The sequence below is a fragment of the Athene noctua genome, chromosome 17 (genome assembly GCF_965140245.1).
Source record: "Athene noctua chromosome 17, bAthNoc1.hap1.1, whole genome shotgun sequence".
Lineage (NCBI taxonomy): Eukaryota > Metazoa > Chordata > Aves > Strigiformes > Strigidae > Athene > Athene noctua.
The window spans coordinates 10,908,536-10,931,978 of NC_134053.1; the positions used below are offsets into that span (position 1 = coordinate 10,908,536).

The 23,443-nt window shown below is 43.2% G+C and overlaps 3 protein-coding genes across 3 annotated transcripts; all 3 read left to right on the forward strand.

Moving 5' to 3' along the window:
• The first annotated feature begins 1,102 nt into the window (after positions 1 to 1,102).
• Positions 1,103 to 9,611, forward strand: LOC141967463 (solute carrier family 2, facilitated glucose transporter member 11-like). The gene is made up of 12 exons (XM_074921278.1): positions 1,103 to 1,126; positions 2,866 to 2,964; positions 3,410 to 3,570; positions 5,157 to 5,281; positions 5,538 to 5,667; positions 6,248 to 6,396; positions 6,954 to 7,141; positions 7,288 to 7,398; positions 7,912 to 8,013; positions 8,172 to 8,247; positions 8,949 to 9,076; positions 9,408 to 9,611. The coding sequence occupies exons 1-12, from the start codon at positions 1,103 to 1,105 to the stop codon at positions 9,609 to 9,611; spliced, it is 1,497 nt and encodes a 498-aa protein (XP_074777379.1).
• Positions 9,612 to 12,188: 2,577 nt separating this feature from the next.
• LOC141967473 (macrophage migration inhibitory factor-like) lies at positions 12,189 to 17,335 on the forward strand. The gene is made up of 3 exons (XM_074921292.1): positions 12,189 to 12,296; positions 16,360 to 16,532; positions 17,269 to 17,335. The coding sequence occupies exons 1-3, from the start codon at positions 12,189 to 12,191 to the stop codon at positions 17,333 to 17,335; spliced, it is 348 nt and encodes a 115-aa protein (XP_074777393.1).
• Positions 17,336 to 20,216: 2,881 nt separating this feature from the next.
• On the forward strand, positions 20,217 to 22,998 carry LOC141967343 (macrophage migration inhibitory factor). The gene is made up of 3 exons (XM_074921030.1): positions 20,217 to 20,651; positions 21,721 to 21,893; positions 22,730 to 22,998. Exons 1-3 carry the CDS (start codon positions 20,544 to 20,546, stop codon positions 22,794 to 22,796), a joined length of 348 nt encoding a protein of 115 aa, XP_074777131.1. The 5' UTR covers positions 20,217 to 20,543; the 3' UTR covers positions 22,797 to 22,998.
• Positions 22,999 to 23,443: the final 445 nt, after the last annotated feature.

Below are 23,443 nucleotides of genomic sequence, written 5' to 3' on the forward strand. Positions count from 1 at the left end.
ACAGTTTATCTGCTGGAGAACCTAATCTGGATAAAAACCTGCCATGAATTCTCAGCACACATCAACAACAAAGTCGATTTCATGACAAGGACTGCAGAACATGGGAGAAATGGCCGGGTGGTGCTACATGCTACATCTCAGACATTAGCTAGAGAATCTGTGAATATTCCTTGCATGTGATCTGTTTTCTAGTAAATATGACTGCTTGCATCCAATAAGCCCCTTATGATTTCTTCATCCTCATCTTCTTTAACTGAATTGGCAAATGATAACTAAGCCATTTACCAACTTAATACATACAAAACCCTCTTAATTATGAAATAAATAAAGTTAAAGCCTAAGAATTTTCTGTCTGAAGGAAGAGACATCAATCTAGCTATGGAGGTTACAGGACAGTTTCAAAGCAATCTTTTTTTTGACACAGATACAGAAAAAAATATACTGACTAACGGAAATTCCAGACAAAACTGTGCATGCTGTTGAATCTTTCTCTCCTAGCAAAGGAAAATCAGCTACTATTAAATATTTAGCTGGTCAAGCCTCCTGTGCCACTGTAGAATTCTTAAGTTTGCACCCCATTCCAAAATGATGGAGCATTTCAGTTCCTTTAAGTAATGATTAAGTTACGATGTGCTCCAGTTGCTGTCACATGAAGAGAGAATAGCTCTTTCCTGTTTTATGTCAAAGTTCACTGTCCAAGCCCCACCTAAGATTCCCAACAGATAACTTTGTCTTTATGTTTCTTAGCTTATACTGAAAAGTAAGCAAGTTACAATTATTGAAATCCTGTTTAAAACTGATGTCTCAGTTCCCTATCCCCCTAGCATGAGACAGAGTTCATGCAGTATACAGGTTTCCTGCAAGGGAAACCATCTTGTTTACTTGGGCTAGACACAACCATTGGTTGAAATATTTAATCCAACAATTCTAAACTTTGTACAACAGCTGAAATATGTGTAATTAACTCAAAAACCATTGAAGTAAAATTTAACTTCCATAACATGGGACTAGTTCGCTGATACTGCTATTGCATAATGCAGGCATTTGGTTCTTTTGGCAGGTCCTAGACAGGAAGCAACAGGAATCAGCTCCTTCATAGGAGATGGCTACCTTCTTCTCTGACCTGGTAAGTATCTGGTCACTTTTTTCTCAGGGCTATGACTTATAAAAGACAAAGCTAACCTAATACTGAAGATCCAGATTCCTTAAAGATTGCAAGTTCTTTTGGTACAGAGACAATCTTTCTCTTCTGTGTTTAAACACCACCAAGAACAGAGGGGCTTGGGACCATGAAAATCATGTTGCATGGTCTTTTCCATGCAACAAGATTAAAATAAAATAAAATAAAATAAAATAAAATAAAATAAAATAAAATAAAATAAAATAAAATAAAATAAAGTCCTGGCAGTTCCACCACTGACAATGCTACTTTACTTTTGTCTTCTGAATTACTGAAAACAATACTAAATGTTAGAGCACTGCAATTACTTCCCAAAGTAATGAATAGATTAACTGTACTGTAAAAGTCTAAGAAATCATGACATAAGCTTTAAAATAAGTGACTTTCCTCATTTCATCCAAAGAAAATTAATATCATCCATCAAGAGTTTCTATAGTCTTAAACAGGGAAGAAGTCATAAGTATTTCTTGCTCTATTTCTCGATTGCCAGCAAGAAGCTATTTTGCTTTACTTTTTAAGTATTAAAATTGTTAATTTGTAAGTCTATTAAAAAAAAAAAAAGGGAGAGTGAGATCTTAATTTGTTTGAATACTTTTGCTAATTAGAAAATCTATTGAATCTGAGACAGGATTTGTAAGGAAATTTAGAGCCTTCTGGTCTATAGCTTCTTGGTTTCTGTCATGTGATAACTTGGGAAATCCAGCTGTGAACTAATTAAGTAACAAATACTCAAAAGATGACCTAAGAACCATAAAAAGGGATGTTCTTTTAAGTATCTCTCAGTACAGCATTATTCACCTTTGCATTACTTTGTTCCTGCCTGATTGCATTTTCTACCAGCTTCTCTTCATCCAGGCACTGATCTCCAAAAAGTTGTGAGCTCATGAAGTTCATATGTGACAGGAAAAGAACACAGTGTCCTCTATACAGAGATGATGTTACTGTCCTGGTCTGTGATGTGACAAATAAAAAGGGAGGGGCAGTTAAACCCAAAGGACCCTGCACAGATCCTGATGGGGCTAAAATCACAATTGTTCTAGGTTTGGTTTGCTAGGTACAGTCTAAGCTGTTTGAGGATAACTTCATCTAGCCTTGCAGGCACTTGGAAACTGGATGGGTGACCAGTGGGGTCACATACCTCAAAAAGGTCTAAGTAGTTACATGTTATGTTTTTTCCTTATTTACAGTTAAAATTATTTCATTCATCAAAGCAGCCAGAGTATTTCAGTCCCTAAGCTTTGATCAAGGGAATTATAGATGGTCAGTATCTTCCCTAGCCTGGAAGATGCCAAGCCATTCAATATGCAAGCACATACTTTCATGGTTAAATAAGTAGAAAACATAAAATATTGAGAAGGGAGAAATGAAATCCCAAATTAAAGTCACGAAAATTTTCAATTTGATGCAAAAATAGCTGTACTATCTGGAACATCTTTTAAAAATCCTTTTTCTTCTTGCAAGCAAAGTAGTGGATTATCACTCTTATACTAGCACACAGGCTTGCTATGGCACCATGGCTGATGATTGCACTTTAACGGTAAGTTAGGGGGATTTTGGAAAAATATTTAAATTCAAGAGGATTTGAAGTGGACAAAAGGGAAGGACAAATATTCTGCAAAGACTCTGGCCCTGCACAGGTCTAGACTAATGAGAAGCTGATGGAGCATTTTATTTTTGTTTTGCAGGTTCAGTTCCGGGGACTATTTCAAATGATCTTAGTGTTGGGAATTGGTGGTAGTTTCCCATATGGATTCCACATTTCTGTCATCAACTATCCTTCTGTGGTAAGGAGCCATCTCCCTGAGGTTGAAAATACAAAATGGAGACCCTGAGCTCTCCATTCTCCCACAAATCTCAAATTTACTGAGCATTCAGCTGATACATCTATGCCTTTTCTTTGTCTAACAGTAACAACAAATAGGTAGAGAACTTTTTCTCCTTTAAAGAACAGGATGGCATTTTCTATTTTAAATAAGTTCTTACTACACAGTATACAAGCCTCCACAGGAAGGCAAGAAATGTGTTTTTAGCATGCTTCCTAGGAAGCTTACTGACTGATACAAACTTAGAGATTTTGCAATCTGAGCTCAACCAACTCATTTTACTCAGAAAGTTAGTCTCAACATAAGTCTAATATTAGAACCACAGGCTAGATCCGAACTACCAGAGCCATATAATATGAAGAGATCTTACATTCATTGTCCAGTCAAATCTCATTTTCTTTTTTAGCACATCAGGAAGTTTATTAATGAAACCTGGATAGAGCGACATGGATCTCCTCTCCACCCTGAGACAATCATGCTGTTGTGGTCCTTCATTGTGTCTGTTTATGGGATAGGAGGATTCCTGGGGAGCCTCTGCTGTGGCTACCTGACTACAAAATACAGGAAGTAAGTGTTTCTTGTAACAGCTCAATAGTCAGAAAATACAAGTAAATACCAAGGTGAAGAAATAATCTTTTTGGTTGAAGCAGTCTGATTGATGCCAACTGATTTGGCGTGCTAGCACTTCCACCTCTTTCAAGTAGCAAGCAGCCTTCTACCTTGTTTATCTGCCCTTCCCCGTGAACTGTGTTTCTGTAAAAGCTGCATTCGTCATCGCATCACCGGATCAGTGCCCCTGGGAGTAGCAGGATAGTGTACCTGCCTCATGTTGTCTTCAAGATCCCCTATGACTCTCATAAAGATCTCCCAGGCTTTACAAACCCCCAAAAAGGAGCTGTGTGTCTTGTAACACATTACATGCAGTTACTCTAACCAAATGGAAATCACTGTGTGGAAAACATCCTTAAGTGTCAAAGAAGAGCCAGATTGCCATTTAAACACACTCATTTTGGGGTGATGACATTATATTAAATATTCAGATCTCATCTAATGAAAATGGGAAGACAATAGAAAAAAATATTGCAGGTATTTATGCTATAAAGATACAAACAATGCCAAAACCAATTCTCCAAGAGACATCTCTGTTCTTGGCAATCCATTTTACTGAAAGTCAGCTCCAAACTATCTTTCCCACTGGATGGAGGAAGGATTCCTCACCAGTCTGGTCTGTTCTCAGTGCCTTGTGTGTAACACCACTAATTTCATTTGCAGAGAAATTGGCAAACATATCTACTTGGTGTGACCCACTTAAAGATCTGCTCCACAACCCACTGATCCAGAGGCCCCTCATATGGGTCTCAACAAACCATCTTAGCCTGCCTGCAATTGTGTTCTTTCCTATCAGGTAAGTGCCCCCAAGAAATTTCTTGTGGGACACTGCCTCATCCCACACTCAGAGGGTCTCCAAAGACTGGAAACAAGATCATGCACTTCTCCCATGGGTTATTTAACACATGATAAACTAATTGCTGAATCACAGTCTTCTAAACACAGGATCTCTGTGAATCCTTAATGTGTGCAAGAGGACTCTTATTTAGCAAGCATCACGGCAAAACAACTGAGCGCAAAAGGCTTTAATCTGAGCCTGAAACATCAGGGTTATGAACATACCAGCCCATGATTCACACAGAGTGTCTTTTGAAATATGCCTCTAAAAACTCTTTCTGCCATCTCAGATCACATCGATTTAGCCAAGTGTGTCTTTAATATGAGCCCATGGGAGCCATGGACTCAGACTATTTCTGGGGAGTAACCTGACATTTTATGAGGAGTTTCAGCTATTTAAAAATCTTGGTGACAAGCTGGGTCAGTTCTTTGATCTCTTTCCCCACCTGTACTGTGGAAATGCTGATGAAGTGTTCCAACTGTTTAAATTCTAAGCTAAAAAACATTAATGAATTCAAATCTAAAGGATCCTAAAATTGTAAAGAATCACTTTGACTATCCAGAGTTAAAATTATTTCAGCCATTCCTCAAAACAGCAGGAACGGCTGTACCATGCTTGCTGTCACAACAAGATTAGTCAAAAAATACAAGAGGTTTTCATTTCACAGTAAATTCTTATGAGCTTGCCTTTTTTCCTTTTCTTTCAGAAAAAAGTGCCAAATGTGCACCAACTTGATCATGCTGGTAGCTTCACTTTTCATGGCCTTCAGTAAAACAGCCAAATCCTTCGAGATGATTCTGATCGGACGCTTTCTCTATGGCATTGGTACAGGTATGTGCTCATGCCATTGTGGAGTGCAAGCATCCTTGCTGTACCAGGATTGTCTCTACAGGTATTGCCATTCTTGGAGAATGATTTTAAAAGCAAATATACTAGGCATTTAATAAAAGTGAAAGACATCAGCCCTTTTGCAGGAAAATGTAATCCAAATACCAGAGTGAATGGAAACAATGTAAGAGAGGATGGAGTAAGAAAGTTAAGCTTTTCTAAATATTTTAACAGTCATTTATCCTCTTCTATGTTAAAGGTTTTTCTCTCAATATACATCCTCAGTATGTAGGAGAGATTTCACCCAAGAAGCTGCGTGGATTTACCAACTCCACAGTTGCTGTTTTTCTGACACTGGGAAAACTCACAGGACAGGTTATTGGACTACGGTAAATACTTCAATCTTTCTATCAGGTTACACTAAAAGTAGTAGAAATTTTTCAATAACCTTACACTCTCACATAGTCAGTGACTGAGAAACCCTCTCATCTTCCCCAAAACAGCCTTTAGCTTATGTCAGAAGAAAAGTTTTGACCATATTTGAGGAAAACATATAGCTCTAAATATAGGAGACAGAAAATTAATTAGTCATAATCTGATTTCTTCTTATTTCCACACCCTTCCTACTAGGTGACTTCCCCTTAAAAATTTACTATATTTACGTAAAAAGTCTTAGCAAGATGTTTTGAACCTGTGGTCAAACAGTGGTCAAATGAGTCTCATCAGCTCTCTAGACACTTTATTGGATCCTAATGATATTTAGAAAGTTCTTAAAAATGCCAAAGAATTCCTTTAAAATTGTCAGAAATACAAAGAACCGAATTTGTGAAATTTGCCAAATTATCAATTCAGGTTTTTACTCCACTGCGCCCTTGAATGGAATTTTGAGCAATCTTCATCACTCAGAAAAACTTCCTGAACATTCATTCCATTATTTCAGCATAATTTTGTTTCACATACACTTTCCAGGGAGATTTTAGGAAGCGAAGCTTTGTGGCCATGGTTGTTAGCATCTAGTGGACTTTCAGCATTGGTTCAACTGGTTACCCTCCCATTTTTCCCTGATTCACCATCCTACCTCCTGATACAGAAGGGTAATGAGGAAGCCTGCAGGAAAGGTAGAGTGTCTGCTTTCCTCACTTACTTCACTTCATTTGACATGTTAGAGTGACAACCTCTATAGAAGACAAGAAGCAGGGCACAGCAGTGCAGCACAGTGCAGTGCTACAGAGTAATAGCAGAGTCAGTTCTAAACAAAACAGCTGAGGTACCTATGGTAATTCATCTCTGTCAGCATGGGGCCTCACTCCATCTAATTTAATCAGTTAAGAAAGATAGATATATATTAGCATGCCTACCATTTCCCACTTTGATGGCATTACTTTATTTCTTTAAAAAAGATGATTTAGACAGTTCATTTTTAATTAAATAAGATGTACTTAAATGTTTACTTTTGTTTATTATGAAGTCAACTCAACATCAGAAAGTTACGCCATACTGACAACCGAAGACAAAATTCTTCAATTTGCCTGCTGGCCCAGACCCAACCAGGTGACAGAAGCAGACAAACACCACCACCCATGCCAATGGACAGGCAGACTAAAGGGTTTAACGTAACCACCTGTGATGGAGCTATACTGGTAGAATAATCCACTCCCCTCTTTCTCCCCAACAGCCATCAGGAAGCTCTGGGGGGAAGGAGACCATCAAGCAGAAATTGATGACATTATGAAGGAGAAGGTTGCAATGACAAGCACAAAAACCTTGCGTGTCCTTGAATTAATAAAAGAGCGATCTTTGCGCTGGCAACTTTACATTTTGATGACTGTCATGACCACCTTGCAGCTCTGTGGAATCAATGCAGTTGAGTGCTCCTTTATACCCAGAACAAAAGACAACTCTATTCAGCGTTACAAACCCCTCTAAGTTCATGTTATTACACCAGCTTAGAAACACAGCACAATTGCAACACTTTTTTCACAGGTGCATTTCCTCTCTGCATTTTTCAGATATACTTCTATTCTTTTGAAGTATTCCACACAGCCAAGTTTGAAGAATACCTCATCCCATACGTGTCCCTGGGAGTTGGGTTGTGTGAATGCTTATCCTCTATACTGTGTGTAAGTCTTTTCGGATTTGGGTTTGAAGGGAAAATTTAATGTGCTCAACAACTGTACTTTTCCTTACTTATAACTGGGCTTGGGGAAAATTTGTATAACCTAAGACACATCTTTCTGCTTCTGCAAAACCACATGCAGGATAAATGGCAGCTCTTTTCCCAAATTATTGCATGACTGTACGTCTTTAGACTAATTTTTATTCTGTAAAACAGTTTTCTGAAGTTCTGGATTAGATGTGTGTGTATGTGTGCGTGCACAATTCAATATATACAGGCAAGTAAGAAAGGGAAGAACTGTCTAATAACAGCCTAGGGTTGACTAATAAACACAGTTTAATTAATAATGAATTAGCTTTCAAGAAGCTAATCAAATTCATTAGGAATTAAGAGACTCTCAAATGACATTGATTTCTGGTTATTATTCACATAAGTCTTCTGCAAAGAATACATGAAGAGGGGAGGAATTATTTCATTTGAGAACTGGGATTTATGACCAGTGTTTCCTGCTTTTCAGAGCACCCTTATAGACCGATTTGGGAGGAAGGTGCTGCTGTGGGGAGGATACACGCTGATGTGTTCCGTGCTAGCACTCCTTACCATGACCCTGTCACTGCAGGTAAAGAGGAGCAGCCTTCTGGCTACTTACCCAGCATCAGCCCACCTTTCTCATCTTGCCTCACAGCATATGTACAAAAACTTGAGTTGGTGGCAGAGAATACAGAGCTATTCTGTCATGTATCTAACAGTTTGATATCGCTGGTTTCTCACTTCTAGCATCAGTTTTTCTGGATGCACTACTTCAGTGTTATCTTGATCTTCCTATTCGTTGTCTTCTATGGAATTGGACCATGTGAGTATATCAGTGGCAATGCTGAGAAGATATTTTATATCATATTGGTTGGTGACACAACTGACAGAGGAAGCACACTCTAGTCCCAGGGTACAAAATTCTAGAAATTACGGACAGAGTGGCAGATATGTACAACCAGGCGACAGGAAAAGGATAGACACCTCAAATTTTATTGCTGATCACAGATCTAAATAATTTAAAACATGGTATCATCTTCTCCAGAGGGTCTGAGATAGAGATTTCAGAACAGTTTTTTAAGTACTCAGCTAAAACCAGGATTCTAGGCATTGCCAGGTACATCACAGTAATCATACTTTTTGTTAATTTAGCAAATTAATTTTTATGCCTACCAACATGCTTCAGGTGGAACTGTCCACAGGAGCCAAAAGGGGTCAGTTTTATAAATTACTGCACTAATAATGGCTACCAGTGCAATATGGAACTGCATAGATCCACTGGCACCAGGAAAAGGATTCCAGTATATAGGAGAGAAACCTAAACTAACAGCTGAAGTTCTGAAATTAACAGCTGTAGTTCCTTTTCTGGAATCAAGGTCTTTCACCCACATAGCAGAGGCCACCTATTCTGCCTATCTGACATTTTCTATCACTGCCATTGTAAGGATCTTCAGCAGAACAAAGGTGCACTGAGGAACTAAGGAAACACATAAACCTGGTTTGTGTTTTGTTTTTCTTTTTCAGCTGGAACCACTATATCCATCATGGTTGAAATCTTCAGCCAGTCATTCAGACCATCAGCCTTTCTGATTGTTGGCTGCATCAACTGGATGGGACTGTTTGTACTTGGGATGATTTTTCCACTGATTGTTGTGAGTGACTCTAACTGGATCCCTCCCTGCAGGCTAATCCACTTCTGAATGATGACAGGGAGCAAAATAATAGCAATAAATTGCAATGACATGCAAAGTTTAGAGCTCTGTCCAAATACTAACCTGCTCAGGAATCCCCCAGGCCTGTCAGAGGAGCAGCAATTGGACTCAGGTCAAACATAGCCAGTGGAAACTCCTGGTTTGATACTCGTCCTGGTTTGGTATTGAGCATACCTTTAAATTTTTATTACTAAGTTACAGACTTCCAAGGGCAGGGAAATAGAAGTGAGATTTTTATTTTCCTTACAGTGTCTTCCATTTCTGCTTGCAGGATAATCTTGGACCCTTCTGCTTCCTTATCTTTTTGGGAATCCTTGCTTTATCAGCAATTTTCATCTACCTGTATCTCCCTGAGACCAAGGGAAAGTCAATTATGGAAATAAAAGCAGAGTTCAACAAGCTAAATTTTGGAAAAAAAGAAACCTCAGTCACTGAAAATAACTTTCCTAAGGAACAGTTCTGCACCAAACTCTGAACGTCCAGAGGAGAAATTTGCATCTCTTAGAAAAGACAGGAAATGGTGTTGCAATAGAACTGAACAGGAAACATTAAAAACAGACTGCAAGCTCTTTTGTCTCTTATCCCTTTTTACTTTTCTTTTCTTTTTTTTTTTTCAATATAGATATGAAATTCATTATGCTAGAGTTTTATTTCTTGCTGCTATCTGAATATTTTCACAGGAAATTTCATCACTCAGTTTTAAGATCTACTGGATATAATGAGATTTTTTCTAATTTAAAAAAAAACAATTTTATGCTAGTCTACCTTATGAAGTTTTAAAAACATTTTGTTAACAGTTTATAGGGCCCAAATCCTGCTACAAGAAAGTACATACAGACTCTGCTCACAGCCCTGGACCTACCACTCTGGGCCTCAGTTGGTCTCTTGTTCCCAGGAGTCCTGTCCAACGCCGCAGGTACTTCAACAGTTCATTACTGAGCTTTCCTAAATGAGACCTCACTAGCTCTAAGCACCTCAGAATCAGCAAACTGCTGACAAATAGTTCAGAGAAGAGTACAAAAAATATGAAGGTACAAGTGACATAATTTAAGAAGACAAACCAAGGGAAGGAAGAATTGATTAAGAAGGCTAAAGGATCATCTGTCATAATGCTGGGGAAACACAGAAGTGTCTATGACCAGAGCAGATAGGGATTCAAAACTTAGCATAGTAAATTAGGAAAAAAGGTTCCAACCATGCTAATAGAAAAAAATATTGAAAGTGAAATTGTAGTGTGCAACAGTCCTTCTGGAGATGTCATGAAAATGTCAGTGGGGAACATCCTAGTAACCCTAGGCAGGGAGATGGACCTGCCAAACAGAGATATTAGTGCATGCAAAAGTAGTAAAATGGCTCCTATAAAATAAAGCACACTCCCAAGAGCATCTGTGGTGTCTAAGGATCTGATTTCCAACCTGGTACATCAGCTTCTGGGAATTACATCAGATGTTTTCAGAGAAGAGTTTGTTTTGGAAATGTTTTTCTTGTTATGTAAGCAAGCTGCGAATAACGAGTGATTATTGTACCCAGCAGAAAAAATAGGTTGTGACGTTCATTGGAAATAGAGTCTAAGATTTTCCAAGTGACCACTAACAACTATAGTATGATTTGTAACTAAATGCTTTGGATCATGCTGCCCGCTTCTAGCTAATCACTGAAGAAGATTCATCAGCAATAAGCAGTTCCTGTCCTTACAGATGGAGCTGTCACCTGTGTTTGGTTTTGATGCTTTGACATAGGAAACATGCCCTGAAAATTCTGTTTGTACAAACGGACTTTATTTCTGGATTCTTTTTCAGGATCTTTATTATTTTCAGAATGCTTCAGATACAGGAGACACAATCCAGTAACATGGGCTGTAGATTAATGCTTGCATATAGTAAGTCATCTCCTGACTTTTTATTTCCTGGCTTTTTTACAGCAAGGATGCTACAAGGAAGAACTGACTTGAAATCAACATACACCACACAAGCAGCTTAAGCATGTTCGTTCAGAGGTTATCACCATTTAAAAAGTGTTCGTTTAAATTACGCTGTTGAAGTACAAGCATTTAGGGCAAGTTATGGAAAGCTCTCCTTTTCCACAGGCTGAAGAACTGAGATTATAGAAACCCCTTAAATCACAGAAAATAGTGGGCATAAACACACCCATCACCTTTAACATGGAGAGATTAACAAACCATTTATTTTATCCCCATCAGCATTTCCAACCTGCTTCCCCCCTCTCCCCCCCCCATCTCACCGCAAACACTCCCTACCAAATGCCATATGATCTCTCTAAATCACTTCTCTCTTGTAAGACTCTACTAGGCAGCAAAGAGAACTGATCTCAACGCTGCCACATACTCAGCTCTGGATAAAACCCTTTCATTTCAAAAAGCCTGTGGATTTCCTATCTCCAGGAGCTCCTGTTGACTGTTATGGGACTATTTGCACAACAAAGGAGCAAGTTGAAAACAAGCCGCCCCTGAGTACTTTGAACCCAGCCCTCGCCACAGTGGAAAAATCAAGACTCTGATTTTAAGGCATTTTTGTCATGACTTAGACACAGTTCAGGGAAGGTCTCCACAACATGTGCTACTGGGGTTTTTCTCTTGTGGCCTATTCCACAGAAAGAGTCCCAGACCTCACAGTTGAGGCATCCATCTAATTTTTTTAAATATGGGACTTGCAAAAAGCAGCACATTATAACTCTCCCACTCTTAAGCAGCCCCTGAAACACTTGCTTTTCACTGGTTTTCATGATCAGGTTGTAACCAAATATGAAGTTTAATTTTGGATGCTTTGATTTCCAGAGCACAAAAGCCCCCTCTCCCCGCTAGGGAAGCTGTGTTGACTACCTGCTTTAGCAGCCTGCAGGCGGCACATGCAGCCTCGCCTCGCCTCTCCCGAGGCACTCTCTGCCCTCCAGGCACACCTGAGGAACGCACCACTGACTATTTAAAGGCTCCTGAGGCGCTTACTAGTACAGTGGGGTAAACTGTCTTGCAGGTGTGTTAGAGGTAAAGCTGTGAACAAGGTGATCTGGATGAAAACTCTCTTACAATCCAAAGATGCCTAAATTCATTGTTAATACAAATATAAGCAAGGATAAAGTTCCAGAGTCTTTCACGGGAGACCTTACCCAACAGTTATCAAAAGCAATGGGCAAACCAGCACAGGTAAGTCCAGATGCTCAAATGTTTTCTTTATTTAGTCAGCTGTGCCTATGCAATGAGCTATTTAACAGTGATAGCCTCTACAAATTAATATACCTAATGACTTAACCAGTATTTAGTCCTCTCTCTGCACAAATGTCAAATACTTGTTTGCTGTAACTTAGCTCTGAGGTCTTAAAACACTTGAAATATTTAAAAAATAGCTTTGTATGTGATGGTATTTCATGTAGGTCAAGACATGGGATATGTGGTGAGTATGTATATGCAGGTATCTCTGAACATCTCAAGAATCTAGCTGACTGAAACCTCATCCTCTTAACTTCCTTGCAGAGTCCTGCTGAATATGTGTTTGTTACATGCTACCAAATTGCCTGTAGCCTAGTGGTTACAGCTGAAGAAAGAAAATAAGGTATTCAGCTTGCTTGGACATCTAGCAAAAATACCCACGTGATATCCTGCTGCTTGTAGTCAAAACACCAGAGTAAATTCTGTCTGCTGGTTTCATTACCAAGCGGAGGGATTTTTACCTGCCAAAACCCATGGCAATAAGCTACTGAGGTGGAGTGCTGAAATACTGTCATTAAGGGTCTTGTAAAGTTTTTATTTTCTTACTTAATCCTGAAAGGTCACTAGTCACTGTATCAGTTGCTTACTGAAGACTGTTGATGAATATGAAAAACAAAGTGAAAGCTGCTCTAGAGAGCTACAAGCTTTACAACATGAGCTACTCCTCAGCTGCTGCAGCAGCAGTAACTTAAATGAATTGGCTGTACCTCTTTAGCAGCTTGATGAAGTACTCCTTCTACATATTCACTAGAAAACGAGTGTTTTCAGAAAATATTTCTTATTTTCCTTGGGGAGTGATGCTTTGAAACCCTAGAAAGAACAAAGTTCTGGTGCCTACAGAAAGGATTGTGAGGGCTCCCTGGTAAACCTTTCTCTGCCCTCTGGGACGCCTGAAGCTCTTGAGTAGATCTTTGCTCTTCATGGAAACAAAGTGCTCTGAAATGGGAGTGATCCCTGACTGCTTCAGATGGCCACAAATCTCTGAACCCCCTAGCAATTGTTTGGTAACTGCCAGAGGTAGAAGTGCCCTAAGAAGGGGGAAAAATGGACCTAAAATTAAAAAACAAATAGGATAACTGAAAATATTAGGACAAACTTGGGTATGTCTTAAAAATGGTAAGAAAATTGTGAGCAGCTGGCCTGGTTTTGACAAAATCAGGAACATTTTAAACAGTCCCACAGTAGTGTCTTGTGATCAGATCTAGTCAATGCTTCCCATGATGGCTCAGTGGAGCAAGATGTGCACGTGGCCATAGCTTGTATGCACAGGAGACGGTAAGAATTCAAGAACATAGTAAGAGATATGTTCTCAAGTCAAGAAGCGTTCCTTCAATAGCTGATTAATAAGTCAAACTGCACAGAAGACAAATAACAATTCATTAAAGAGGAAAGGATTTAGGGAGCTGTTATGGGTTACATAAATATGAATTAAGACAGTGCTTGGGAGCAGGGGCAGTTCCCTTCTGTTGGCCACAAGGCAGAAGTAAGCCTCAGCTGTAGTACTCCATCCAGTCTCAGGCCTTTTACTTTGAGAAAGAGGGAGGCAGGTTAGAGATGCACCAATGGAAAAATGCTAAAGAAATAAGATAATACAAGGATCAATAGGCACTGGCTCTTCTAAGAGAGCAGGCTAAAGAGGTAAGCTGTTATGGAAGAGACAGGAACTTTTATTTCTTCCTCAATCGCATAAGGCAGAAAGCAGCCAGCTTAACTTGCACCAAAATATCAGCTAATTCTTGGAGGAAAACTTTAAAAGTTCCTGTGATTTCCAGTCAGGCTTGGCATTGGACTTGTGCCACAGATCCCACCAGTGGTGGGATGGTAAATAATACTGACACTTCTTTCACCAATCAGATTCTGAGGCCAGCACTGATAATTAGAATATTTCTATTTGTTGGATGGCTGTAGACTTTAAAAGACAGTTGGATGTTGTCATCAAATTGATTTGGTGCTGAGTTAAAAAGCCAACTGACGTAGAACCAGGCTTCTCCACTGTGTCTCTTCCAGGCAGACCATTTGATGTCTGATAAAGGGGCCCCTCTGTCTCTAGGGTCAGTAATGGTGTTCTATGTGATTGATCAGTCTCATTAAACATGTAGGAAATCAATCTCTGTCAAATTTGACTGAAGTTAGTTATCTTGGGGAATAGGCAGAAGCATATTTTAGGCTTGTATAAGCCTCATCTCCAGAAAGCAGGCTTAACTGTAAATGGGAGTAGGATTATATTATTTTTTTCCCAACACATGCAGTAATATAATGAAATTCTTATGTAAAACTGATGTGTTCTATCCCTATTCAAAAAAAAAAAATTATCAGTCTAGCAAACAAGTACTTGCTTTTGGGGGGGAGGGGGGGTGTCAGCTGGTGGTTCTTGCATAACAGCTCCTGAATATAAAGCTAGAGGCCAAGGCTGGGATGCAGCTGGAACAGGTTTGTGCAGCCGTGTGGAAGGGATATGTAATGGGACTTAGAAATATACAGGGAACAACAAAGAGATTTTTTTTTGAAGAGGACATGCAAGCTCTTCGTGACAAAGGAGGCAATAGGAAAGGGAGAGTCTCTTAGTTATAACACAGAAAGAAGGAAAGGATTAGGGTGGGCTGGAATGCAGAGCTTTCCTCTCGCAGGAAATGGTACCATTTGGAAAAAATACTGATTTTTATTTTTAATCAAATAGGGTATTTTCCTACTGGAAAAACTGTTTCAAACATTTTTGAACTGCTCTAAGAATGTTGATTAACACTTCAGCTTGACTTTTTAAAAATAATAATCTGCTTCCAGGGTGGATGTTCAAGGTGTACATGTACCTACAGTTCGTAGAGCACAGAGCGTCCAGCCAGGGGAGAACTGGACCAAGCAAGTGGTACCTCAGCAGGATCTGCTTGGCTTACCATGCACTGCTGTGGCTTGATGCACCTTGCACCCAAACAAGCTGTAAATGATGGCCAAGACTAATTACCCAGACAACTCCTGGTACTCAGGCTAGCTTGTTTGACCAAGAGGGTTAATTGCCGCTCAGTTCCAATGATGCGCTGCTAATAAACGTGGGTAAGAACAGAACAGAAGCCAGATGGATGCCAAAGGAACTGATCCCTGGATTCCTCCGTGTGTGGATCTGACACTGTGTATTAGCAGCAGGGAAAATTGCAGGCTGGTCATTAATATTAACATAGATACTTTCTTCCTTTTTTTTCTGCTACCAAGAACAAAAGTAGGATTAGGCTGTATTTTGTTTAATGAGGGGGATGTTGATTTAGACCTCTGCTGCGTCAGCTCACATTTACCTCATCAGGGAAGACTGCAGTGGGAGCCAGTGAGGTGTGAAATCTCTCTGGAACGTAGGGCAGCAGCAATGCAGTTACACACTGCCACTCGCACCCAGCCTTCCTGCACAGGCCGGGAGAGCCCAGTGCCTCCCGAGGAGGTTCTGGAGGTATTGCAGATCACTGAGCTCTTGGAGCAACTGAACTTTCTACCCCAGATTTCTGGTAAAGATGTTACTGCAGGGTCCTCCTAACAGTGTACCTGGGCTGAGCATCCAGAACCCATCTTTCAGTAGGTAATTGGGCACACTGGGATTGAAGGGTTCAGGACAGCAGGCAGGGAAGGATCTTTGCCACAGGGTAACTTAAGAACAAGGGTGAAACTACTTGCATTTTAGTAAGTGATGAAAAACATCTCTGAGTGCCTGGGACTGCTTTTTTTTTTTTTTTTTATGTGCTGCTAGTATTTAGTTAAGTGTATAGATGAAAGGATTGTGATGGCAGTGCCTGTTCCCAAATGGTGTGTCATAGGAATGTGATTGTATTTCATACCTTGTCATCTCTGACTTGCAGGAAAATATTTAGGAAGACTGGAAGTGCAGTTTCAGAATTTCAAAAGCATAACTGATAGGCTTGCACCTATTTTCACTGCAGTTTAGGTACACATACTTTCCTGCACTTTCAAAACTTTTTCTAACATGGCAAACAAAAATAATATTCTCTTCTTCTTTCAACAGTATCTAGCAATACAGATCTCTCCTGATCAGCTGATGTCCTTTGGTGGCTCCACAGACCCTTGTGCTATGTGCTTTCTCTACAGCATTGGAAAGATAGGGGAGCAGGAGAACAAGGTCTACTCCAAATTGCTTTGTGACCTGCTGAACAAACAGCTGAAAATACCATCTGACAGGTGAGCTTATACAGCAGCTTCTCTGACATGACTTTCCACAGATTGTTAAAACTATTAATCCCAGACTTGTCCTTTGGTGTTCTTCTATTAACCTTCTGCTTGAACAGGCTAAATGCCATGTCAATAGAACAACTCTCCAATTAAAAAGAGGAAAGGAGAAATTGCATAAGCAGCAATGTCAATGCCCAGAAGCTGTAAAATTTCTCTTAGTTAAAATGATGGTGATTCAGGCACTGCCTGAACCCACAGATCTCATGTGCAAAAGCCCAGGTACAGACACAATAACCTGACAATACTAAACTGATAACTTGTACTAACACTTCCCTACTGCCTGTGGGGTACAAATGGAGGTTTATTACAAAAGCTTCCACTTACATAAAAGCATTTCCAGTGTTCATCCTGAAGGTACACCAATCTGTTCCAGAAATGACTAAATAAAACACAGCATCCTCAGATGTCCTTAAAACAAGAAGCAGAAAAATATCAGGAACTCCAGAATGCAAGTAGACAAGGCATTAAAAGGGTGGGTGGGGGATGTGGAATATGTAACACTCAAACCTACCTGCCAGCATTCGCAAAAAATAAATGCATAACTTGCTGAGATGCAGTGCAGGCCTGAGAAGTGTAAAGCCCTGGGGAACACTCTACAGCGTGGCTGTGTCCTGCTGCGGAACACCCTGGCCTGCCTGCAGCGCCCTCCTCTCAGCAGCTAATGGTGTTTTGTCTTCCCTTTCAGAATCTATGTCAGCTTCTTCGACATCAGTGCTGGCAACGTGGGCTGGAACAACACGACCTTTGCTTGAGGTGCCCTCGGGTGGTAAAAGCTTATTCCTGGACCCTCACCCTGGGTTTTGAGCCCTGCAGTTCTAGTCATGTTACCAGTATCTGGCACAAACACAAAAGGCAGTGGTTCCATAGTTGCTGCTACCTGCTGCTGTTTAACACTTGTCTGCTGCTTAAAAGTAAAAATCCAGCAGGAGCCTTATCATTGTACCTGTCTTTGTTATATAGGAAAGGCCTATGGTTAAGATGGAAGATGCTTTCTCAAAATGCTCTTAACAGAGGCTTTTCTTCTTTAAAAACAATTTAGCCTTGTGTGAAAATGTACGCTCCATTTGAGTATGCTTTTGCCCTGTTTATGCTGGACAGCCTGTCCAGATTTAAATACAGCTGTCTTGACCTGATTTCAAAATACACTTATGTTTAAGTCAATAGATGTGGCTGTCAATGTGGCATACAGCCCTTCCTTCAAAGAGAGGAAAGACATGACTGCCTTTTATTTAAAAGGGATGGATTGCAGTCCAGGTCCTCCTTAGATCTGAACACTACATGGACATCTAACTGCTTACCAGAAAAACTCATGTTGAAAGAGTCTCCCAGGGCTCAGGATAGGCAGAGGGAGTTAAGTGGAAAAACCCACCGTTCACTGTTCAGCCCCTCCCCTTTTAATCCATCGAACAATTTGCAGTGACAGTGGAGATTAGAGCACAGCTCAAAATGAGGCAGAGGCACAGTGAGCCATTCCCAGAGGCCGAAGTAATGAATTACTTACAAAAGGAAGATTTCCATATAAATTTTTTATTCAAGCCCTTGGTCAAATAAGAGCATTTGCTTCCAAAGTGAAATAGAAAGATTGGGTACAGATCTGTCTCTTGAATCTCTCAAATTAGGCATATTGTGACTTTTTTTCTTTTCTGGAAGAACAAACCTACCACACCCCTGTTCTGAGCTCCATCACGAACATCCCATTTTGTTCCTATCACAGCTTTACTTTGCAGCCATAGTCTTTAAATACAAGCCTGTATCTCAATCTACAAAAATGCTTTGCTGAGATAACAAACGAAAGCTGCTTAGGTGAATCAAAGCACCACAGCCAATGAAGTGATGTGCTACTTGGCATCTAAATACAGTGTATCTTAGTGCCTTGCAGAGCTGCCCAAGGAAGGAAGACATGGCACTAGGTAGGTAGTCTTTTGGCAGAATTGCTTGTGGAGAATGGCTGCGAAGCCCCTAAACACAGCATGGTTTTCCATGAGGAGGCAGTTCCCTTTTCCAGAAATCTGTCTTCTTCATAGAGCTACCTGCTCAAAGAGCACTGCCTCTGCCTGTTCTGGGAGACACAGCAGCAGCAGTCTCTGATCTCCTCCCTAGTCCAGTTGCTCTGTGCTCAGGTTTTGACTGTGATGAAGTTGGGTATGTTACAGCTGCAACCTGTGAATGCCCCAGCCCTGCCATTTCCAGTCAGCCTTCAGGAAAGGCTTGAGCCTGCCCCACATATCTTCTGAAACCTTTCTATGCTAGATGATTTCTGTTATCCTCAGAGCATGTAAGCTGTGAAATGTGTGTTCCTAAGGTACCTCATGGCACAAACAGAATTAAGATCATCTCTACTTGCTAACAACTCTTACAGTATCTACTAGAGAATGCAAAGCTTTCTTTGCCTCTGTCTCTGGCACATGATTAGAACGCTCTTTAGTATATTTCTTTAAAACATTTTACCTTTCAGTTTTTTGCTTTTAGACACATTTTGTCATTGTTATTTTAAGTACAGGCAATTGTGTTTTAAAACAGACACTGTTAATCCAGAAAATGTATTATAGATGCGTAAGTATGGAGCAATCACTTGAGGGAGGGGTGTGAGCAAGTACAGTGGTATTTGGTTAACATCTAAAAATGCATCTTTAGAAGCTAGGCAAATGTACACATTACTGCTTCTTTAGCCAAGGAGGCACAGGAGAATGAAACTGTGGCTGTGTCTCCATTGTGAGGCAGCAGGGCCAGGGTCTGCTATGCTGGGCCTGGTAGGCCACAGAGCAGGTTCACTGGTGATGCTAGAATTCTCACCCCACCTCCATGCAACCTCTCTGGGAGGCAGGAAGGTGGGAGAAATAAATGGCACTACACAATGGTGGGGAGCTGACAATATTAGTTCTTAATAGCACTGTTAAATACTAGAAACCTAAATGCTCCAGTTATGCCAGTTCTCAGTGTTCCCATACAATACCATCCCTTATTCTTCTGTTGGGGCTGTGTGTGTTGTGTTCACATGTGTACGGTCAAGCTTTCTAGCAGCATCAGTGCTAGGACTTTGTTAAAAATCAACACATGCTCGATTTCTGTACGTAAAATGTCTGTGGAGAGGGCTCTGGGCCTGATTCTCTCTAGACTTCCCATGAGTCATTTCAAGGCCCGGCAGGGTGGGGAGCCGTGCCCTCTGCAGCCTACGTGCACGGCATCACACAGCCCTGCGTCAGGCTCATCTCTCCGGCTGCCTCTCACCTCTGAAGAGACGTGCACCATTTCATTTCTAAGCAAATACAGATCACTTCTGCCTTTTTTTCCAATAGAAAAATATGAAAATGAGGATGCAGAGGAGTAATAGATCACTTTTAATTTGACTGAAAAACGTTAGAGAATATTTAACAGGCCAGCAAGTCTGCTGTTTCTGCTTACATTGTGTTAAAGCTATGTGCCCAGAAAACGCAAAAACGTGCCTTTATTTTGCAAGAGAAAAAAAATCCCTTCAGGGCCAGGGCTAATATCCCTTCTGCAACTGCCAAGCTGGGGCCTCTAAGCCCCTTTTGGCCCTGATCCTGCAAAAGCCAGCGGGAGCGCGCCGGCGGCCGTACCACATGCGCTGACACCGGGTTATGCCGGGGCTGCCCAGCGGCAGGACTCGGCTCAGGGAGGGGCCTGCAGCACCCCCTCCCCACCCGCTCCCTGCGAGCAACCGAGCGAGCGAGGCTCGGCGGGGCGGGGGCCGGTTCTGGCCGGGACGCTGCCGCGGGAGGGCAGCCGTAAGCCGCCGCGAGGGCAACGGAGGTGGGGGGCGGCCTCCCCGCGGCCCGCTCCCTCCCCCTCCCCTCCCCGCCGGGCGCGGCCCCTTTAAGGCCGGCGCGGCCCCGCGCGCACTAAAAGCGCCGCCGCCGCCGCCGCCGCGCTCCACTCTCCCGCCGCTCCGTTCCGCTCCCGCCGCCGGCCCTGCCGCCCCTCTCCGCCGCCGCCGCCGCCATGCCTATGTTCGCCATCCAGACCAACGTCTGCAAGGACGCCGTGCCCGACAGCCTGCTGGGCGACCTCACCCAGCAGCTGGCCAAGGCCACCGGCAAGCCCGCGCAGGTGAGGGCGGGCGGCCGCGCCGGGGCTGCCGGAGGCGGAGGGCCGCGGCCCGGCGGGAGCGGGGCTGCCCCACGGTGGGGCCGGCGGCGCTGGGCTGCGAGCGGGGCGAGTACGTGTGCGGCGCCCGGCGGGGCGACCGCGGGGCTGCGCCCGCTCTCTGCCCACGCGGGGCGAAGCGGGGATGGGCGGCGGGGCCGCGGCCGCCGAGGAGAGCGGTTGCGGGCACGGCGTGACCGCGGGCCCCGGGGGAAGGGCCCTGTGCCCGGCCCCCTCCCCCCGGTCCCGACAGCCCTCCGCAGGGGCCGAGGGGGGCCGCGGCCCGTCCCTGAGCCGCCATCGGCCTGGCCGCCCGGAGCAACAGCCAGACCGGCGGGGAGCTCCGTGCTCGCATCGCTGCAACGCCGGAGAGGTGCCCGCGGCAGTCGGGCGCTCGGCCCGGCGCGGAGCCGGCGGCACGACTGGCGGGAGAGGCCGGTGTCTGCCGGGCCAGCGGGTCTGTGACAAAGCGAAGTGGCAGATACCGAGCCATTCTCCGGGCTGCTCGAGGTTATCCCGGCAGCGGGTACGGCCCCGCCTGGGCCGGACCGCTGCAGCCTGGGAAGCCAAAGCCCGATAAGGCTCAACTGCAGACGAGGCTCTTAGATGGGCCCGGCGGCTCAGTCTGTGATTTGAGGGTGTGGACTCGGGTGTGCAAATACAGATTTAAGGCCTTTATCCCCAGCTCCCTGCGCCTTGCCCCTGCAGCAGCAGTGCTGTGGCGGGCAGGGGTACCTGCCTCGTTGCGGCGTTGCACAGGCGTGACCTTCATTCCTAAAGCTGGGAGCCAGGCTCGGGGGGATCCCCCCCAGCACACGCTGCCGTGCCACCCGTAGGGGCTGCAGCGACTGAGCCATCAGTGCTTCCCCAGAGCCTGGGAAGGGTGCAGAGGGCAGCGCTGGGGAGCTGCCTGCCCCAGCCCCGGGCCACCGTACAGCACACGGCTGCCCTGAGTAAAGTTGGTACCGACAGCAAGTTTGCATCAGGAGAGGGAAGGCGAGATAGGCTGTAACCGTTTGTTCTCTTACCTCAGTACATAGCTGTGCACATCATACCTGATCAGATGATGTCCTTCGGGGGCTCCACTGATCCCTGCGCGCTCTGCAGCCTTTACAGCATCGGCAAGATCGGAGGGCAGCAGAACAAGACCTACACCAAGCTCCTGTGCGATCTGATCTCTAAGCACTTGCATGTATCTGCAGACAGGTGAGGCTGAGACATCATTTTAACCGTATATGTCTGGCTTTCTGAAACGGTTTCGGAAAGTTTACTTAAAAATACAAAAAGCCAGGAATAAGTCCCTGCGAGAAAATATCAAGTGATAATTTGCATTGTTTTCACATCTAGTTAAGTGTTTGAGGTCTACATCTTAGCCTTGAGAGTCTTCTGTTAAATGGCTTCCTGTTCTCAGAGTAGGGAGAAATCCCAGAGGTCTAACAAGTTGTACAGTGTGGTTTTTGCTGCTGAGTGTGATGTCCTCTGGTGATGGGATGCTGAAAGCACAAGGGAGGAGCAATAACAGTCTGGAGCTGAAAGACAAAGTAGAAACCATCAGGTTATGAACAGCTCCCTTGCAGGCTGCCGAGCCTCAGGAGTGTCTGCATGCAGCAGCAAAGGACAGGAAGAACCTGCTGCCACTGATGTGCTGGGGTTGGAAGGAGAAAGTGCAGAGCTGGCCCAGAGGGCCTGCTTGGCTCTCATAAGGCTGCCTGTCTGTTTGACATGTGTAAAGGACTGCAGTGCTCAGAAAAAAAAGATTTTGATCTCCAGAAGTTCTTGACACACTGCTAACCAAAAGCTGTCTTCTGGTGTCTTGGACAGTCCCTGACTGCAGAAGTTTGTATTTAAAAAAAAAAAAAAAAAAGGTAAAATTCTGAGAAACTGTTTGGAGGTTCTACCAGAGAAGTTAGCTAGATTTCAGTAAAAATGAAACTTGAAATTTCTTCTGAGGAATAAAAAGCACTGTCCCCTGTCTTGTTGCACTCATTACTTAAATGAGTTAATAATGTCATTGTTTGTGTCTTCATGTGCCTCTTCTGCAGGGTGTACATCAACTACTTTGACATGAATGCTGCCAATGTGGGCTGGAATGGCTCCACCTTTGCGTAGAGCTCTCCTGTCTGTCTGAAGAGGCTGCTCCTGGACCTGCCCTCATCCTGCCCCTTAGCAGAGACCACTGCACAAATGGCCCTGTGTTGCATTTTGTGCACTCTCACAGATTGACGGCTCCTTGCTAGTGTGTTTAAATATTGCTGCTTCAACATTCCTCTGTTTTCTCTGTGTAGAAAACAAATAAAGGTTTAGAAATAAACTGTCTGGTGTGGGCTTTGGTAGGTTGGGGATGGAGTTGGGCAATCAGCAACATATCTGTTTCACTCCTAAAGCAGACTAAAGGAACACTGTGGGTTTGATTCTATTTTTCAGACACAGTATTTCACAGTGTGGTTAGCCTGAGTGGCAGGTGCCTGACAGCATTCCAGGGCTATTTTTACTTTGCTGGGCTCCAGAGGCTGTAGGTGACTTCAGGGCTTCTTGTTGCTCTGAGTTTGGTTTGGGATTTTTTTGTGTCTGCTGTTGCCACAGCGGGAAGCAGTCCTTGGGCCAGCCCTGTGCCTGCTCCTTCAGGCTTTCCTCTAACGCTGTGCCAGCCATGTGTGGCCTTTTGCTCACCAAGTCGAAATGCTGCTCCCCATGTTGCTTACGCCGGCTCCCTTGGGGCCGGCAGGGGTGGCCCCCAGTGCTGTGGGAGCTGTGGT

Coding starts and splice junctions, on each gene's coding strand:
- LOC141967463 (XM_074921278.1), top strand. CDS start 1,103: ATGGCTACCTTCTTCTCTGACCTG. Junction 2,965..3,409: donor TCATCAACTATCCTTCTGTG/GTAAGGAGCCAT, acceptor TTTCTTTTTTAG/CACATCAGGAAGTTTATTAA. Junction 7,399..7,911: donor GCTTATCCTCTATACTGTGT/GTAAGTCTTTTC, acceptor CCTGCTTTTCAG/AGCACCCTTATAGACCGATT.
- LOC141967473 (XM_074921292.1), top strand. CDS start 12,189: ATGCCTAAATTCATTGTTAATACAAATATAAGCAAGGATAAAGTTCCA. Junction 12,297..16,359: donor CAATGGGCAAACCAGCACAG/GTAAGTCCAGAT, acceptor TTCTTTCAACAG/TATCTAGCAATACAGATCTC. Junction 16,533..17,268: donor CTGAAAATACCATCTGACAG/GTGAGCTTATAC, acceptor CTTCCCTTTCAG/AATCTATGTCAGCTTCTTCG.
- LOC141967343 (XM_074921030.1), top strand. CDS start 20,544: ATGCCTATGTTCGCCATCCAGACCAACGTCTGCAAGGACGCCGTGCCC. Junction 20,652..21,720: donor CCACCGGCAAGCCCGCGCAG/GTGAGGGCGGGC, acceptor CTCTTACCTCAG/TACATAGCTGTGCACATCAT. Junction 21,894..22,729: donor TTGCATGTATCTGCAGACAG/GTGAGGCTGAGA, acceptor CCTCTTCTGCAG/GGTGTACATCAACTACTTTG.